The 14,735-nt window shown below is 42.4% G+C and overlaps 1 protein-coding gene across 2 annotated transcripts in view; it reads right to left on the reverse strand.

The window, feature by feature from the left end:
- Positions 1–4,912: 4,912 nt before the first annotated feature.
- Positions 4,913–14,735, reverse strand: part of PES1 (pescadillo ribosomal biogenesis factor 1) — a 55,969-nt gene continuing 46,146 nt past the window's right edge. For both annotated transcript variants that reach the window (XM_069961487.1, XM_069961488.1), the window contains 9 exons: positions 13,347–13,463; positions 11,389–11,466; positions 11,154–11,243; positions 10,051–10,181; positions 9,072–9,197; positions 7,934–8,118; positions 6,354–6,505; positions 6,098–6,265; positions 4,913–5,480 (listed from right to left, as the gene is read on the reverse strand). In XM_069961487.1, coding sequence (XP_069817588.1) covers positions 5,397–5,480; positions 6,098–6,265; positions 6,354–6,505; positions 7,934–8,118; positions 9,072–9,197; positions 10,051–10,181; positions 11,154–11,243; positions 11,389–11,466; positions 13,347–13,463 — 1,131 coding nt within the window. In that variant the 3' untranslated portion in view covers positions 4,913–5,396. The remainder of the gene's footprint in view (positions 5,481–6,097; positions 6,266–6,353; positions 6,506–7,933; positions 8,119–9,071; positions 9,198–10,050; positions 10,182–11,153; positions 11,244–11,388; positions 11,467–13,346; positions 13,464–14,735) is intronic.

Here is a 14,735-nt window from a genome sequence, read left to right on the forward strand (position 1 = left end):
AAGGTACTTCAAGTATGTGATTAAAGGAGAAGTCCGGCAGGAAAGGGGGAGGGGGGGGGGGGCTTCAAACCCTGGCAGATATCGCTTTCTCTCAGCTTCAGGGTACTTCAAGTAAATTTGCTCATCTCTAAATTAATCATTGTCAGTCACAACTTCCTGTGTAAACTGGAATGTGTTGGTGACCATCATTAAAGCGTCATTCAGACATAAAGCAAGAAGTCAATAGCATCCAAATTCAATCTGAGATCTTCAGTGTATTTCAAATCCATGAGCAGACAAGCAATGTTTCGACGTTAGAGGGTCTTTATCAAGTTTGATAAAGACCCTGTTTGGTCAGGTCTTGGGATAACAGACACTCCAGCGTGCATCCCACTCTGTGCTCAACTGACATTTTCTGGACCTTCCTATATATAGTGATGTTGGATAAAGAACTTTTATTATGTTACAGAGACATGTCAAAAGTCTTGATCAGTCCAGGTTTGAAGAACCCGGACTGATCATGAGAACAAGTGGGGAGATGACTAGGCAGCAGCACGTTCTGCTTGTTGGGCTCCATAGACTTACATTAGGAACCTGAGCGTGGTCTTCTCCCGGCTTGTTCTCATGATTGGTACTGGTCTGACCACTCAGACCCAGACTGATCAAAACTTTTGACATGCCAAGTTTTCTTAAACTACACTTAAAGTTAGTAGGTCACACAAACCAACAAAGTGCCTCATACCTGAGAATAGTAAAATGTTTTGCTATCCCAAGGCCTATGCAAAATTGAAATGTTGCCTGCAAAATATCCTATAAAAAGGATGAACTTTTTTTTTAAACAGAGAAATAGGGGAATAAAACGTCATTACTAGAGATGAGCGAACCTCGAGCATGCTGGAGTCCATCCGAACCCGAACTTTCGGCATTTGATTGGCGGTGGCTGCTAAAGTTGGATAAAGCCCTAAGGCTATGTGGAAATCATGGATATAGTCATTGGCTGTATTCATGTTTTCCAGACAACCTTAGAGCTTTATCCAAGTTCAGCAGCCATTGCTAATTAAATGCCGAACGTTTGGGTTCAGATGAACTCGAACCCGAACCCAGTTCGCTCATCTCTAGTCATTACCTGTTGTGTTTTAAGAAAAAAAAAAAAGATTTAAACTGGGGAAGATTTATCAAAATGGTGTAAACTAGAACTGGCTCAGTTGCCCCTAACAACCAATCAGATTCCAGGTTTCATTCCTCACAAATTCTTTGGAAAATGAAAGGTGGAATCTGATTGGTCCCTAAAAATTATAGGTGTTTGAAATTTTCAAATATCTCTGAACCACCTGGTAAAACCAGCCCAAACTTATTACTTAGTCAGATTTGTAAAATGTAAAAATCAGCTACCCTTGAAGGGGTTAACCATGTGGAGGCAATGTTTGTAAAAGCACTTTCTAAATATATGGACATGTTTAGTGTACAATTTAGTGTCTATAGTTTAACATTTGTTCTCAGGGCCGCATTAAGGTTAGTGGAGAATGTGATCAATGTAATCATTACATTGCTGAGATTTTCACACTACTACACCATGGGATATACAAGGTCTGGCTGTCATGGTCACCTAGCATACATACAAACATGCTTATCTAGCACTCTGCAGAGACATAACAAATATTCATAAAGAGCGAGCAGGGAGGCAGATTAATGCACTGAAGAGTAAAGTACCACTCGTTGTGGTTCACCAAACACTCTAACACATCAGTAAAAAAACAGTCATTTTAAAGCAACAGCTCCATAAATGAAGGTAACAAAGTTGCCTTCTTATTTGGTGTACCCTGGCAAAAAGTACTGGTAATGCAACATCTACATAACACTCAAGTAATACCACCACACCATTACTGCTATTACCTCCCTTCCAGACCATATAAATGATTACAGTACAGTTACATTCAGTGACTCACAGGTGACACCTCCAATGCCTTATCCTTCTCTTCGGCCTAGACTGTCATGATAGCCTCCTCCACCCATGACTAGTCTACTGGCAGGTAAGCTTCTTGGGCTCAACACATTTTCAGCACCCTTTTAACAGTTCCCTCATATATAGTGCCCCAAATAGTAATAATGTGTACCTTGGCGTCCTGCACAGTAAAGTGATTAGGGAAGTCAAGGCGGTAGGTAGGTTCCCTATACAGGTCACTTGCAGGTAGGAGTCGAGTCAGCTCAGTGACTCATGGAGCAGAGGAAGATGAGAATGATATGAAGGCAGAGGAAAAGGATGAGGGGAGAGAACATGGAGGCTGGTGCAGAGAATGCGAAAGAAGCTTTACGACGAGGGAGCAGGGCATGGATACTGGGAATGGAGAAGGGCAGGAGGATGAAGAAGGATGACAAATTAGGAATCAAAGGCAGAGGAGGAGGACTGAAGGGCATGGAGGATCAAATGAATGATGTTTCGGAGGCACAGGATGGAAGAGGGCATGAAGGCTGCTGCTGTAGAAAACACGGAGGCTGAGGAGGATATGCAAGCTGAGGAGAATGAAAGATTGCAAGGGGGCTGAGAAAGTGGATGGAAGAGGCCACGGAGGGGGAGAAGGGCAAAGAGTTTGAGGACCACAACACTGCTGGTAAGAATCAGGATGGGCAGGTCTTTGACAAGAATCTCTATATAAATCCTTTTAAAATTCTTTAGTTAATGCAGGCATTGAAGCAGGCCAACCCTACAGAGCAGGGAAGGGGAACCTGTGGCCCTCCAGCTGTTGCAAAACTACAATTTACATCATGCCTGGAGGGATGCAGGTAATCACAAGAACTGAGCATTTAGTATCACATGTGCATGCATTGCAAGATAGGTGATTAGTTCCACATATGAGCCTACAAAATGAGTATTAGATATCATACCTATATATTAGTGAACATAGTCCAATATTGGAAAGGGCATGAAAATTATAAGAATTGATGGTGTCATGCGTTAAATTCATATCAGTAGAGAATTCCAACATTAAAATGAGATATGCAAAAATGTTATAATGACCTGGCTGAGCAAATGATAGCCAATATATGAATTATCACATGCATGTCATATATACACACACGTGGAAGCTATGCTGTTACATCTGCAACCCGGCTAGCGATTATAATCATCCAGTGTGTTACAGAAAAACACTTATGGAAGAATCCTTTATAAATGTTAATCTATATAGTGATATGGAAGATCATTCTTAAAATTGAGACCCCTTGGATACCTGGTGTTCGGTTTGAATATGTATTCAGCTTCCAAATTTAACAATAACTCTTGTCGGTTACCGCCCTACGCTATGAAGTGAGCTCAGGAGCTCTTCTTGTAAAACGCTCTTAATCCAAGTTACTCTTGAACAGAGGTACCACTGTAGATGAAATGCATGTGATAATTCATATATTATATATCCATTGCTCAGCCAGGTCATTGTAACATTTTTGTATATTCCTACTCATTTTAATGTTAGCATTCTCTACTGATATGACTTTAACACAGAACACCATTGGTTCCTATTATCTTTATATGTTTTCAATATTGGACTTGTTTACATTGTTCGACACAAACTCATATATATAGGTGTGAGGTCTTAAACTTATTTTGTATGTACATATGTGGAACTAATCACCTACCATGGAATGCATGCACCTGTGATACTATATGTTCAGTTCTTGTGATTGGTTGCTTAATGTTTTTAACACGTTTCTTCGTTTACTTGTTAAGCATTTATTAAGTGTGCATGCATGATTTTATGCATGTTTGGATATGAAATAAAGGATATATTATTTTAATCTGGAGTGCTGGGACCCCCACCTATCTTTTTAATCTGAAATACCATTTCTTCATGGTGCTTGTGGCTGCCACCTGGCTTATTTTTTGTGGTCTTGAAAGGCTTCAGAAGACCCAGTAGGTGAACAGTATTCTTCCCCCGACTTCACTCATGCCAGTCCTGGCCCCCATCGATTCCCCAATCCTAATTCCATATCTTTATCTGGCTGCTTCACAGTCTTTTCAGCTGAAGGGCAGTCACCGTAGTGGTGTGCAGCTGATGCCAGAATAGACAGAAGCACCCACGACTCAGTCTTTACAGGGGTGAGGAAGGAGCCACTGTGCCTGGATGCCTGTGCTGCGTGTGGCAGACACTATCAGCAGAACGCCAGCCGGACCGCACGGAGGAAAGTAAGAGACCTCTGGCGGTCTGTGAAAGCTATCAGGACCCCTGCCATCACACTGTGAGGGACCCGACCGGTAAGTGACAGGAGCTGCTCCTGTCACTTACCCTTTAAGGGGTTAATGACAGGCTGCATTGAAGCCAGCCCCCCTCTCTGCTCCTGAGCGTGCTTCAAAGCACATTAGAAACTTAGGGCATACGGGTACATCCTGTTTCGTCTGGTGAAAGGCAGCCAGGACGTACCTGTATGCCCTAGGTCTTCTAGGGGTTAAAGACCATCTGTCAGTTACAATTCATGTTCCAAACTGCTGACATTGTTAGATATCTGTTGGATCAGGGAGACTCATGGTACCATGGTAATATATCTGCCTGTGATTTTAGAATGTAGAAAAATGCTTTCATGATATAGTAAGAGGCAGAGACTTTCCCTGACCTCCTGAACTGCAGCCAGCTGTAACACCTCCCACCCCCTTACCTGACCCTGCTTGGGATTTGGGGTGTCAATCAAGCAGGGAGGGGGAGAGAGGAGGCAATACAGCCTGCGGCTATTCAGGAGCTTGGAAATGCATCTGACTCCTTGTAACAGAGAATGAAAGCTTCCCTCTACATTCTGGAGGCACAGCTGGATATATGAAAGCAAACACGTGTCTCTTTAACCCAACAGTTATTTAGCAGTGTCAGGAGCTTGGAACGTGAATTACAGATTTCCTTTAATAAAGTTTTACCGTATCTTAATAGGACAAGAACAGTACAATCACACAATGTTATAATCGATAAAATGTATGAAGCCTTTACTAAACAGGAGCCAGTTGGGGCAAGACAATACATTTATACAAACATGAAAACATTTCATTTCTCCAAATGTTATGTGACTGACACCATCACATTATAATGCAGGGTGCTACCTGTCAATAATATAGATTGATGCCATGAGCCTCACTGTGATACTGTACACATGTATATTATTATGACAAAGCGGTATCTGTCTAAACAATATTTACATAGCATATAGTGTACTCCCAATCTCGATTTCTCAATACACTATGCTGTAACCTGTAATAGCACTTAATGAAGACTCCAGTGTGTCTTGCAGCCCAGAGAGAAGGAACCATGGTTGCTCTTCATTCTCCTAGGTTTCCGGCAGAGAACATGGACTGTTAAGATTTTATTTGTATGAAATCTGTCTGAATGTCGACACTGGATGATTACATTAAAGTCTCTATTAGAATATATATTTAGGGAGGATATTCACTGCTTCTTTGCCTTCTTTCCTTTGCGTTCAGATTTGCTGGCTTCATCATGGGCTTTCCTCTTTGATGCTAGCTTATTGGCCTGGAAAAAAGAAGATTTTTTATTTTTGAATACATTAATGACAAAATGTTGAAAGGAAAGCAATGCGTCCAATTGTTTCTTTGTCCGCACCTCAAGTGCCTGTTAATTGTGTTTGTAAAATTAATAAAATTTTGAATTCTATCTTATTACATTATTTTCAAGCACCCTGAGGGCATAGTATAGGCACTGCTAATGCACCAACATTTTCCAGCAATCCAAGGTAAGGGTATGTGCACACTACGGAATCTGCGCGGATAACTTCCAGTGGATTAGTTCGATTGCCTTCCAGCGCTCCCGCTTGAAGTTCCGCCCGTCCCATAGACTCCATTCCATGCTCAAGCAGATTCCGCCGTCTACCAAAAGAATTGACATGACAATTCATTGGGCGGACATCAGAATTTGCTTGCCCATAGAATGGAGCCTATGGGACTGGCGGAACTTCAAGCGGGAGCGCTGGAAGGCAATCGAACGAATCCACTGGAAGTTATCTGCGCAGATTCCATAGTGTGCTTCCCACCCCAACACATACATGACACTCATTTTCTTACTTGAACTGCTTTATTTTGATACATGACTTGCTTCCATTTTTGCTGTACTGTATCATATCCCAGTCTTACCTCTCTGACTTTCCGCTTCTTGCCAAACATGATCTTGTTGTAAAGATACTTCTCTTTCTTCTTCATCATCATGATGGCCAACCGTTTCTCCTCAATCTTCTCTTGCTCAGCAGCTTGTGCTTTGTCCTCAATTTTGACAGTACCGGCAGTAACTTTAACTTTCACATTCTGTATGATGGAAACGTAATCAAAGCTTTAATATATAAAGAAACATTAAACTGAAAGCAAGTTTATAAAAATCTCAGGAAATATATACCTTTTTTCCGGATGTTTTTTGGCTCTCCTTTTTAACATTCTCACGTTGCTGTTGCTTCTTCTTCCTATTCTCCTGCTCCTCCTCCTCTTCTTCTTCCTCCTCCTCATCATCTTCGTCATCCTCCTCCTCCTCATCTTCCTCATCATCATCATCTGTGAAAATAAAGGTTTTCACAGTGAAAATTAACTTTGTCTTTCCTGACGTCAGTGCCAACACTATTGCAGCTTCATGTAAAGCTGCTATACACCAAGGGCAGCAACTGTCCAAACACTAGATTCTCTGAATGACCTAATGTGCAAGTATACGGTTACAAAGAGCGCCGCTTCCACACAGCACGGAAATACAAAGTAATAGCTATATTGAAATACAACACGCCTGATCCCAGTTTACACCCAATATCAGGTGTAGGGGCACAGTGGGGTTTACCACCAACAATGTATGTATAGCTTTAACCCCATAATGACCAGCTAATTTCTCCTGTTTATTGCTGTTTTCCTGAACATTTTTTTATGTATTAATTTTTAATCAATTAAATTTTTTATCAACCATTTTCCTTTATCCCTATAGGGATTACTATATTTAATATCTTATTTAAAATCTTTATTTGATAATTATAATGTATTAGCATACTTCTGTCAGCTAATACATTATATCTGTGCCTCTGCGACACTGGCTGCTGCTAAGGCTACACTTGCTGAGCCCTAGCAGCAGGCAGATTAGACAGACAGGCCAGGTCCCCAGCACTGCCTGTGGAGCATTTTCCCTGTGTCTGATTGGGTCATTGGAGAAACCAGATCAGGGAGGGAAATCCCCTTTGATAATGCCGCGGTCAGAGATTGCGATACCCAAAGGGTTAAACAGACATTGTATGACATTGTATTCTCTGTCTATTCTCAGGACAATTGGCTGTTCCCTAATATACAATGGAGTAAACAACATTTATCAAATGTAAACAGGATTGGGGTTGAGCCATTTTAATGATTTAGGAGTTTTATAACTTACAATAGTAGTCAAATAAACTAATTTAGGAGAAACGTGGAATGATATGGCCTCCAATTTATAACGGCAAATGTGGAGCACATGGTAGAGCAGATTCTTACAGAGGTACTCCGGGCTGGGGGGCTTTTTTATCTATGGCCAGGGAGGAGGTGGATGAGGGCAATGGCGTCCCCTTACCTCCCCGGTTCCAGCGCTGTGTCCCGGTCCGCGCTGCACGGCTGCTTCCTGGTCTCTGCAGGGGCTTAAGATGTGATGTTTCAAGTCCACTCAGCCAGTCTTCTGCCACTGACTGGCTGAGCGGACTTGAAAGGTCATGTCTCAAGCCCCTGCAGAGACCAGGAAGCAGCCGGGCAGCGCGGACCGGGACACAGCGCTGGAACCGGGGAGGTAAGGGGACGTCATTGCCCTCATCCACCTCCTCCGAGGCCATAGACAAAAAAAAGCCCCCCAACCCGGAGTACTCCTTTAACTCTTTGCAGTCATCTTCTCTGCTCTGACCAAAAGGCTAATAATTCATACTGGGGAGACCAGGATGGTAACTAATCAATAAGTAAGAAAACACCTTGAACTCGCCAAATTACCTATTCTCTCTCCTCTCTGCAGGGCCAGCAGTCGCTGCTTCTCTGGAGGAACATAGTCTCCTTCCTTCTCCACAACAAAAGGTGAGAGATGCGGAGGCAGTAGCACGCCTGGAAAGTAATCCTCCACAGGAAGACGCAAACGGGCATTCACACTGTCAAATACCCACTGTGGCTGTACATAATATCTGTAGATACACACAAGACAAAGTTTTCGGTAAACTTTATTTTTCCATACATTTTCCATTTCCCCACTAGAGATTCAGTGATCCTTGGATTGCTTTAGCTATATACTGTACTGCTGTTGTATAGCAATCTGTAAATCCACTTACATGCAGTTGAAAATGTCTTTTTTACACAAAAGAATAAATTAGACCCCTCGGTATATACACAAATTTTGTGATCACAAATAGGAGTTTTTCGGATAACTTAAAAGAACATGAAAGCTTCAAACTAGGGCTGGGCGATTAATCAAATTAATTTGCCCAAAAGCTACTGACCTGCCCCTTACACACAACGTCCCGCCCCCTGGTCTCTGGAGGAGACAGCAGGGACTGCAGGGTGATCGCTGCGGGTCCTGGAGCTGTACAGTGGGATATGATCCCGCTGTACAGCTCCAGTAATCGCCCTATCCTGCTGTCCCTGGTGCCTCCTTCAGAGACTGGGGACCTGCATGTGTGGCCGGGAAGGGAACCTGTGTACCGGGGTAAAAGGAGGAGGGCTATGTGCACTCCTGCCCCAGTCACCCGTAGTCTGCCCTAGTCACCCCCAGCTGCCCAAGTCCCCCCTCAGTTACCCCCAGCTGCCCCAGTCCCCCCCCCAATCTGCCCTAGTCACAAGGGCACTGTTACACTGGGAAGCAATAAGGTTGTTGTCTCAAAACGTCAATGAAATAGTATCTGATGCTGCGAGAAAAAATTTTCTATTTAGCAAAAAAAAAAAAAATTTGAGATTTAAATAGTGAATCGTCCCTAAAGAAATTTTTAGATCGAGATTTTATTTTTTTTTGCCATATTTCCTAGCCCTACTTTAAACTAATCACAGAAATTGCATTTTGGTCAGCAACATACTCAAATGAATTAAATGATCAAAGTGTTTAAAAACAAAGCAACCAACCAACCAACCAGCACCAAAACATTACCTGTTGATGATCTGTGGCTCTACATTTGGTCTATCTACAATGTGGTGTGTAATAGATGGGTCGGAGCTGTCATATGTTGCACCAATACTGACTGAGCTGTCCCACGATACCTGTCCTCCAAAACTCCTAGGAAAAGAAAAAGTTATTAAATCATTAGTAATAACACTATTAAAAAGGGGGGGTCTCTCTTTAATTCTCTTAGTGAAACCTAAATAAAAATCTGAAGTGAAAGGGACTTGTGGATAATCTCTTTAAAGTGAATGTACTACTAAAGCTAATGAAATCCTTTTTTTTTCTTTTTAATTATATTATCTAGTCAGCGTGGTCCATTTTTCAAATTGCTGCCCGATTCCCGCCATCTGTGCCGCTATCTCCATATGAAAATAGGGCAGCTCTATGCGCTGGGGTGGTCCTGGCGCCCCCAGTGTACCAATATCCCCTCTTGGCGCAGCCAGACTTTATTCTGAAGGAGGTGCCTCACCGAGGGGCGTCGGGCCCACCTACTGTGCATAGAGCAGCCCTATTTCCATAAGAAGAAACCTGCGCAGCACCAACTAGGAGATGTAAAAAGAATTTTCATTAGCCTTAGTAGTACATTTGCTTTAAAGGGGTTTTACAAAGTTATATTGATTTGTAAATTACTTGGTGGTGGAAGTGGTGTATTTTTTTTCCTAGTGTTTTTTCTGCTGCCACCTCTGTCCGAGACAGGGACTGTCCAGAGCAGTAGTAAATCCCTAAAAAGAAACCTCTCCTGCTCTGGACAGTTCCTGTCTCAGACAGAGGAGGCAGCAGAGAGCACTGTGTCAGACTGAAAAGAAAACACCACTTCCTACAGGACATCCAGTAGCTGATAAGTACTGGAAGACAAGATTTTTAAGTAGAAGTAAATGATGAATCTATATAAATTTCTGAAACCAGTTGATATGAAAAAAAAGAATTATTCTGGATAACCCCCTTTAAGCTTCTCCTTTTTACTTACCGAATGACGAATGCAAGAGCTTCTCTTGGTACTTCCCGGTTCAAGAAAAACTTAAGGCCCACGAATAAACTCTTATGTTTTTCTTCTTCCTGTTGCTCCTTTTTTCTCTCCTCTTGAAAGCTTGAGTTCTCCTGCACCAAACACAGTATGGAATGATAAACATGTACTATATACCGCAGTCTATTAGAAACTAGTTAGATCAGTGTGTGTAAAACATATCACCGCTGTTAGCAGAAACACTAGTCTAACATACTGTTCCATTTTAGGATACTGATCTATATGTATAGCTGCCAAATTGTACACAAACTGTCAATAAGATCCTAATTCAGCGCTGCATTTAAAAGCATGGGAGCAGGGGATGTATTACTGAATGTTTCAGGGATGAACTTTGACCCTTAATGGGGCGATGCTGCTTAGAAAGGCCAAAGTGACAAATAATGAATATTACAGTTGTTTAACCCTTTCATGACCTGGGGTCATTGATTTCTCAATGCCCAGGTTGTTTTAGGACATCAGCTTATGGGATCATAATGATCCCATAAGCTGATGTCCCTATGTCTGCCCCCTCTCCTCTGTCCCTTGCTGCTGTTACAACCTTGTGACAGTGGCAGGGGAGAGAGGGGAGGGGGCAGTGCTCACGGGCGTGTTCCCCGCACGCCCAGCCTTCCCTCCCCCCACCGGCCTCCGTAGCCAGGAAAACAGAAGCCTGACGCTTCCGGTTTCCAAGGCTATCATAGAGGCTCTGCGATCACTTCGCAGAGCTACGATGGACAGCGGACAGAGAATTCTCTGTCAGAAGCCCTATAGCGCGGCTCCAGTGCTGAGAGTTGCGGCGGGTCTCAGGCTATCACTGATAAACGTGACCCTCAGAGGATGACACAGGCGCAGCTCCTGCGCCTGTGTCATCCTGGATTGTAAATTAACGCCGCTGCATAGGCTTCAGCTGCATAGGCATCACTCTTTCATTAAATTTGACCTATTACTACTATACAAATTCTAATACAATGTTATCATAAAATGACGAATCTGCATTCTGCAGTCTCTACTGGAAATCAGCCAAAAACGCTTCTGGTCTGATACAATAGTTACAAGGGTTTACTCACTGCATCTGCTGGGAACTCATCAACTTCCACTTCCTCTTCGGGTTCGGATGGGATCACACGGGACAGGCTGGCACTGAGTGCTGATAATTTCTGCAGGGTAGAAAAAGGGGCAGATGCACCATAAAGAAAACCATCATCAGGAATAGCTGGCTCAGACTCTGGAACCAAAGTAATAAGCATGATCCAGCCATCCATCTAGTACACAGAAGTCACTGCAGCATGCAAAATCTCATACCTCCATGTAGGTCTCAGACTCCAGGGCATACTTCTCTTCATCATCCATCTTCAGTTCTGCCTCTGAACGAGAATCCAGCTGATTGGTGAAGAGGACCACAAATATATTAAATCATGTATGCAAACAGGATACAAAAAGTTTTAAAAAAAAGTAAATATATATATCTATACATACACATACATACATACATACGCTCTAGATGCCATACCTTCTTGAATGTGCACTATTTTTACTTAAAGGTGTACTTCAGTGAATTTATTTTTCTTTCAAAATCAACTGGTTTCAGAAAGTTATATAGATTTGTGATTTACTTCTATTTAAAAAAGTCAAGTCTTCCCATACTTATCAGCTGCTGTTTGTCCTGCAGGAAGTAATGTATTCTTTCCAGTCTGACAAAGCGCTCTGTGCTGCCACCTCTGTTTAAGACAGGAACTGTCCAGAGAAGCAGCAAATCCCCATAGAAAACCTCTCCTGCTCTGGACAGTTCCTGTCTCGGACAGAGGTGGCAGCAGAGAGCACCGTGTCAGACTGAAAAGAATATTTCCTACAAGACATACAGCAGCTGATAAGTATGGGACTTTTAAAAAGAAGTTACAAATCTATATAGCTTTCTGAAACCATTTGATTTGAAGGTAAAAGATTTTCGCTGGATATTCCCTTTATACGTTTTATTGTCTACTTACACCAGTCATGTCAAACTCTGGCCCGTGGGGTCATTATTTGTGGCCCACCAGGCAATTCAGAGTTTAAATTACATCTGGCCCGCCATGGCTACTATATAAGAACACTATGGGGTAGGACTGGCTACTATATGAGACTATTGGGGAGGGCTGGCTACTATATGAGATTATGGGGGAGGGCTGGCTACTATATGGTACTACAGGGGAGGGCTGGCTACTATATAAGACTATAGGGGAGGGCTGGCTACTATATAAGACTATAGGGGAGGGCTGGCTACTATATTAGAGACTATAAGGGAAGGCTGGCTACTTTATAAGAGAATATGGGGAGGACTGGCTACTATATGGGACACTTGGGGGGCTGGTTACTATATGGGCACTATTAGGAGGGCTGGCTAATATGTGGGGCAATTTTGTTTGGGTTGGCTACAACATGGGGCAATATTGGGGGGTTGGCTAGTAGATGGTTTGGGGTTTAATCATATCATAGCAATTGATCATGTAATTTATCATAGGGCACAGTGCTGGGAGACTCACACCAATGACAGTGCCAGGAACATTGCACGCTACTCTGACAGTGCCAGGACTGCTACATCCACGCTTATATAATTATCAAGGTTGGCCCGCAACTTTGTCCAATTTTTTTAGAATTTTGGCCCACTGTATATTTGAGTTTGACACCCCTGACCTACACCATTTGACTTGCCCGTATACAGGTTTGTATAAGTAGTTATTATGATAAACCTTCAATAAAACACTTAATGAGAAAAAAATAATAAAATATATATATATATATATATATATATATATATATATATATATATATATAAAAAATTCTCTCATTTATACAAACCCGTACATAAACTAAAATATTTGCACTATAAAAAAAACTACACAAAAAGTGATCTCCCATCAACCTATAAAGGCAAAGTATGGACGGGACTCTCTTTGCCCCTCTCATCAACTGTAAATGCCACAGGGAGAGAAGTGGTTACTATGAACACTGTTCTCCTTCATTAGTTTTGGTAAACAAAATTAATGGTCTGGAACGTGGCAGAAACTAGGAAGCGGCAAAGAGTGAAGCTTAAAGTGATAACTTCATTCTCTCGCTGTGAGTCTCAAGCTGGAGTTGCTGGTAAAAAAGCGAACCATGCTCCACATCTCTATATGTTCCATCTTGCTCCTGTTTCCCAAAAGTCAGACTGAAATGTGGGTGGTTAATCAAATCTTAACTATCTGTAAACCATTATAAGTAAAGTAACCTGTTACAATTATTACCTTAGGAGGATACTGTAGATTAAGTGTTTGATACAGGCGGAAGTTCACAAATCCCAGAAGAGTTGTATAAAACTCGGTAAAGGTTGCCATAACCCTGTAGTCCACATCTGTAGGGTGCTGCAAAAAAAAAACAAAAAAAAACAATATGTAGTTTACAGGAGGATAAAAAATATTTTTATAAAAACTAACATTTCAGTGCTTACTTTTGGTAGTAGGTAGTTTAAAGAACCTATAAAAAATTACATGAGTTACATATAAGTATACAAGGAAAATGGAGCTCGTACAGCAGGCCGTAAAAGCAAAAGGTGAGCATTATTTTTTTTTTTTTAATAAGCACCTATGGAGAAAATTTTAGCACTATGATAAGTACAGTTGCAAGACATCCATATAAGATGGACTTTTCACAAAGGTTGTGGCTACAATTGCTGTGAACCCCCAACCTTAATGCAGTAATTACGTGTTATATTGTGCAGGGCTGTGGAGTCGGTAAAGGCCCAGTTACACAAAACGATCATCGGCCGTATTCGGCAGCATAATAGCATCGGCAGCGAGCAGGGAACGTGGAGCAACTGAGCGCTGGGTAGCGAGCGGGGAACAAGGAGCAAGCGAGCGATGACAGTGTCGCCCCGTGTTATAGGGGCTTAAGCCACACCTCTGACTCAGATTCCTGAATTTTATCAGGGACCAACTCCGGCTCCTTCATACATGGCCAGACACCAGGGGAGTTATTTATCGCAGTAGTGTAAAGTAGAAGTGGCTCAGCAGCTTCTTCCTAATGTCCTACATAATGTTCTCTGAGAGAATAAGGCAAAGATATAAAGCAGATTCTCCTGTGTGTGCAGTGGATGCAGCTAGTCTCCAGCCTCCATGTCCTGAACAACTAAGGACTAGACTAGATGGCGCAGGTGGTCTTTTCCAGCTGACAATCTTCTTTTTAACTTAAAATTTACTGTACACACTGCTAAATGCTAACACTGCCAGATATATGTGATATTAAGGTGAGACACAGAAAAACAATAAATCTGGGCCTATCAGCATCCGTGCTCCTGAATCATCGGGGCCCTTATAGGAACTACCCACTCAGCCAGTCATTGACCACAGCTGTGTCCCACCTCAGCTACTGATTGGCTGAGTTTAAATTTCTGAGTGGGACTGTGACATCACAGGATTGGGAGCCCAATGGGCAACCATGAGCCGGGATGCTGCACTGGGAGGGGCAAGGCAACGGGTAAATAGGACTTCTTTATTATGTTCCCACCCCCTGTCCCCCCTGGATTTTTCACTGTTTCACAGAATACCCCATTAATTTCTGCCTCTCTCTCTCAAAACACAAACAGCCTTCCACAGCCATAGCACAAACACACAAGCAGCCTTTTGCAGCCATAAAAC

This window comes from Dendropsophus ebraccatus, chromosome 3 (assembly GCF_027789765.1).
Source record: "Dendropsophus ebraccatus isolate aDenEbr1 chromosome 3, aDenEbr1.pat, whole genome shotgun sequence".
In the NCBI taxonomy this organism is placed as follows: Eukaryota; Metazoa; Chordata; class Amphibia; order Anura; family Hylidae; genus Dendropsophus; species Dendropsophus ebraccatus.